Below are 5,459 nucleotides of genomic sequence, written 5' to 3'. Positions count from 1 at the left end.
ATTTCATGATGTAAAGCCACTGATAGTGTAAGTTTCCATATACAGGACGAGCGTTTGACATAACACCCGTTCATTAGTTAAAACTTAAAATCCCAGCAACTATATTATCTATTTCAACTTTAATAAGTAATTCTACTCCTTGCTTTTTTCGCTTTCTTGTAGTTGGGTAATAGTGACTGTGTATGTTGTATGGAAATCAAAATATTTTTTTTTACATTTTGCTACCTTTATTATATGTCAAATTCAATGCTACATTATTTAGGATATAAGCACCTAGCATGCTCTTGTTTAATTATTACAATATCAGAAAACAAATTCGGAAAACATGTTTGAGTTTGTGATTCGTAATGTGCTTTTTAAATCTTACTTCACTGACAAAAAGATGACAGGGTATCAGATGTATGTGTTGTTTATTGTTTCTACTGTAATTGGAGTGAATGATGCGTATTATTTAGTACGATTGGACAGTGGACGCAGGGTAAAATATTGTGTTAAATTTCTTATTTCGATAATATCACTACAATATTGTCGGGACTATTATAAAAATAGAAAAACTATTTTTAATGACATATTAGTTAAAAGTGCTTAATATATCATAGAATTTTGACCCACGTTGCCAACGCTTTCTATATTTAATCAATAACAGAATACAACATTATCGATCTGTTAACACATTTATGGGAATCAGAAATTGTTTTTGTGACAGAAACACAATAACGGCTATTGAAAGATTTTAGCATCTGCTTGATTATTGATATTCTCAATATAAAATATTCTTATATTTAAATGAAGTGAAAGGATTATATAATTATACAAGTAAAGAAATAAACATATTCAATTTGTTAAAGTTAAATAAATGTTGCACTCTCTCAAAAAACCTTTATGAAAGAAACATGTTTCTATATCATTTATATAAGAACAAATGATGCTTGCATAAAATCATTGCAAAACGATAAAACCATGTTAAACATAGTAATATAATATCTTGTTCTTGAACATTTTTTTCTCTAAAACGGTGTTGTTTCTTTCTTCAAAGAAAAGACCAAATTAATTGTACCATATCTTCATAGAAAATGCAGCTTCACAAACATAGTGGTTGTTTCCCTTACTCAAATTACACTATCAAAGTTATAATATCCTCGAATTTAATAAATTTGTGAAATAATTTTTTTTTATCAAATGATGAAGTTATTATTTTATAATTATTTTTTTGTAGTTAGTTACATAGGTATGAAGTTTCGTCGAACATGCTAATAGACACACATGTGTAGTCTCAAGAAATGTGTTAGGAAAATAGGAATTGTATAACGATATAAATAAAGGAGGTTTTAAGTCTAGGTTGTAAATTAAATATTGTACTTATTTGATTTTTCAACACGAAAAAAGACGTGGATCATGCAAAACAATGGATAACATTGTTATCTGATTATACTTTTAAAAGACGTTTAAATACAATTTTCCTTAACCCCTAATGTGAATCGTTATCATTACATATGAGATATGAGATAAAATACTTTAATAGCAAATTGAGGTTTATCTACTCTAAATTGATAAAACTGTAATAAGGATGGTAGTCAAATAAGAGTTTATCGGTATGTGAAATAAAACTGCTAACTAAATGGGTTAAAAAGATAAGTATTGCAGTTAACCGAATTAAACTTAAAATGTATCCTTTTGTTAAGCCCTTTGTAACATGGCTTTTTTTACTAGTATTTCACCTTCTTCAAAGTTAATAAAGAATCTTGTAATGAAACTAATTTCAAACAATGATTAAATGAAATAATGCAGTTTTTTAAACGTGTATAAAACATAATATATTGCTTACAAGAAAACTTTTTTTCAACTAACATATCTGACGTTTTAGTTCAAGAAAACAAAACTGATCGTTTGTCATTATGATTTTAAATACATTACAAGCAAGAATATTTAATTTTTATGACAGACAGTTAAACATATTTTGTTGGGAGAATGTATTCGGGAATTTTGTTTTAGCTAAACATGTCTATGTCTTACATAACTTAAGTTGACAATAGCACAATGTAACCTTTAATGGAAAAATGAAAAAAAAAAAAACATACTACACATTTATCGAAAAAAGTTAACTTAAAAGAGTTAACTTGTCAGTCAAATAATAGTAAATTAAAAAAAAACAACAAAAAAAAACACACACAAAAGCACATGTCTTAGCCTTATCAATATATTTTATCGTAAAAACAATTATTTTACCAAATTCGTTGTACTTACGAAACTAATTACACATTCAAATATCTTAACAGGCTGTCTCGAGATGGGTTTATGAAAGTGATGATTTTAAATAAACGGTAAGCAATGTTTGCAATATTGTATTTTAGAATTGAATGCTTAATGGTCCCTTTAATTAAAACAAGAAATCAATCAAAACAAAATTTACTAAACACAGATTAATGGCGCCGTCTTAGACGACTCGAATGATTCATAAAAGAATGATGTCTTTTTATGAAAATTCTTGAAAATGTTTCCTTACAATAACCCCTAAATTGAGCATTACAAAATGAATAGATAAAAGGGTTTACCGCACTCGATAATAGATATGATCTCAAAAACAAATGAAAGGCTGTAAGCCCAGACTTTGACATTCCGCGTACAAAATTACTGTTTGATTGTCTTATAATAACAAGAACATAAAAAGGCATAAAACTTATCACGAAAGCAATTGTTATAAAGAATAACATCAAAGTTGACCGACCTATTCTCACAGTCAAACAGTTAACACACTTCGCTCTCCCAGATGCATTTAAGGTTGACGACCCACGCACAAGCAAATACCTCACCCTTCTTCTCTTTTTCTTTTCCTTAACTTTTTGAATTTTACGCTTGGGTGATGGCGCTTTTTTAGGTTCCGGTAATTCGTTTACCTTTAAACCTTCGAGTGAATGTTCACTAGTGGCGCGCGTTATTTCAGAAAGGTTAAAATCTGATCCAAGTTGACCTCCTTGCTGATATGGTATATCTAAAAGTCCACAACTGGTCCCAACGTCTTTACACGGCGGCGGTAAACCCAACTGATATGGTTTCAATTCGTTTTCATCATCATCGTTTTGAACGACAGATTCTGCTTTTACAACAACCACTACCTTATCGTGAGCACAATCTTCTTCTTCGACATTGTTTAACTCATTGTTAGACGATTTAAGTTTTTCACCGTTGGACTTTTCAGATTTGGCAGTAATAGTCTTTTCATCGACAATCTGTTGAACATGCGTGCAGTTCTTGAGCTTAAACCGCCTATGTCTGTAAATTTGTAACCCTACAAGATAATACAATATAATCAATATCACAAATGTTAACATTGTAGTAGTTATCATAAAGCTGAAATATATAAGCGGGTATGGAGACGAATCATATTCATTCTGTAAAAGGCAGGATGATCCAGTAACATTTCCCAGTTTTACTCTTCTGGTACCGTACAAAAACAATGACGGCCAGGTGGTTGCCATAGAAAAGAGTATAGCTCCTATTGAAATATATCTTGATTGTGCCTCACTAAAAGCTCGTTGATACGGTCTACAAATCCGTTTAAACCTGTCAGCTGCAATGCCGACAAGAACAAGAGCCGAAGCGCTGTTCATAACATACGTTGAAAACCTAGACAGTTTACAAAGTAGAGGCTGATCTAAATTCACTGAATATCTCATCAAGTATATTTCCATTGGCAGAGTTGTGGAACAATTCAAAGTATCAAGAGCTGCAAGAAAAAGAATAAATATCCTTGAAGTACTTCTGCGCCATTTAAAGAAATATATATAAAATACTGTTATGTTTCCCGGAAGTCCTAGAATCATCATAACTGACGTGTACACGACGGCCGGTATCTTCGTAAGGAATATTTCGTTGTTGATTGTTTCCAGGAAATCATCATCATTAGTTTTACTGACATTAAGTGACACATTCCGCGAAATATCGATGGCTTCACCTGATCCTATGTAACGCGACTCCATACCTTGCCTACTCCTTTAAAGTTCTGAAATAAATTTGTTTAATCCATGTATCATTATTTCCAAACGATTATCACTCTTTCATGATCACAAAACGGCACATTAACGGAAATAACTTTGAAATTCGAGATCACGTCGAACAGTTTTCAAGCAGACAATTGCGCAATTTATCTACACTCCGTTCAATCATTCGAGACTATTCGAAAATGATACAATCACGACGAGCATTTTCGTTAAAGACCTGTGTTAATCTTACCATATGTATGACTCTTATTCCAGACGAATGCTAGAACAATCTGTTTAAACCCATATAATTGTCCCCCTGAGGAGCAAAAACGTAAATTATGGTATGTGAGTTTCGTAACTGCTCGTAAAGTCTTGGAGATTTGATATAACAAGATTTGTCAGCATTATTTGATATTTCCCTTGAGCAATCGCCGTCTACAATAAGCTATTGAATGGGACAGTTTTTTATCCGATGAGAGATCAAACGTTCGTATCTTCAGATGATCAAGATGATTGTTCTTTGGGAAAAGTGATGCTTACTTACATAATATTATGATACTTATGACGTCTTGCACAGTTAACATATTCTCGTTGTTGTTGTTGTTGTTGTTTTTATAATCACACAATTGTTACCTTTTTTTTATGCCAATGTTTTAACTTTTCCTTTAGCAAAATGTTAGATTAATTATGTTAAATATTAACATTTTACCGTGTCTGGCATGTCGTGATTTGATTTCCGAAGAGATATTTTTCTAATTACAAATTTAATCCGTAACAATGTACAAATTCAAAAAAAAATCACAAGCATTTTAATCCATGTTTCCTTTTCAATGAACCTTTTTAAACATATGAAATCAATCAGGCATACATTTTGTATCTTTTAGTTCCAGGTGAAAATGTTTTTTTTTCCAGATTTCTTCACAAAATACATCTATTTACCGACACATTAATTTCTAAAATCTTTATATACACATAGTTGTTTATAACTAGTAGACATTTATAATTATACTCATAAACAAAATTCTATCCCGGTTAATGTTTGTTGAAAGCTTCTCACAAAGTTTCCTCGTTTTATCTCGCGCTCTTGCAATTTCTAACAACCGCCTACTTTCGGTGTTTACATATACTTGATATCAATAGTTTAGCTAACAGAAACTCGTTTGTATCAAAGCTAAGACGCGTGCAGCTGTGAGAGAAAAGTTCATTCATCCAGCGCGTTCAAAGCACAACGTTTAAGTAGCCTTCAAATCAAGTTTTGTCAGCATATTATTTAAATTTATTACGAGATAAGAGTGAATAGTTTTTATTAAAAGTATTATCAGTTTAATCTTGTTTATATATTGATATCGTGCTGATAATGGTATAAATGAAAAACCTCAATTTAATTTCTTCGCATGTTCTTTTGTTGTTGTTTTTGTTGTCCAGCACAAAAAATGTCCATGTTATGAAACTTTTGATTAAAAAAAATATTTTAAATGT

General features: G+C 30.9%; 1 protein-coding gene across 1 annotated transcript; it reads right to left on the bottom strand.

The window, feature by feature from the left end:
- Positions 1–203: 203 nt before the first annotated feature.
- LOC132727052 (muscarinic acetylcholine receptor M4-like) lies at positions 204–4,857 on the bottom strand. Its single transcript, XM_060712462.1, has one exon. The coding sequence runs from the start codon at positions 3,975–3,977 to the stop codon at positions 2,421–2,423; it is 1,557 nt and encodes a 518-aa protein (XP_060568445.1). The 5' UTR covers positions 3,978–4,857; the 3' UTR covers positions 204–2,420.
- Positions 4,858–5,459: the final 602 nt, after the last annotated feature.

This window comes from Ruditapes philippinarum, unplaced genomic scaffold (assembly GCF_026571515.1).
Source record: "Ruditapes philippinarum isolate M1 unplaced genomic scaffold, ASM2657151v2 ctg586_1_1_1_1, whole genome shotgun sequence".
Classification (NCBI taxonomy): Eukaryota; Metazoa; Mollusca; class Bivalvia; order Venerida; family Veneridae; genus Ruditapes; species Ruditapes philippinarum.
This window is presented reverse-complemented; position numbering and strand designations above follow the sequence as displayed.

Excerpts from the sequence above, each read along its gene's own strand:
- LOC132727052 (XM_060712462.1), bottom strand. The coding sequence starts at position 3,977 with ATGGAGTCGCGTTACATAGGATCAGGTGAAGCCATCGATATTTCGCGG.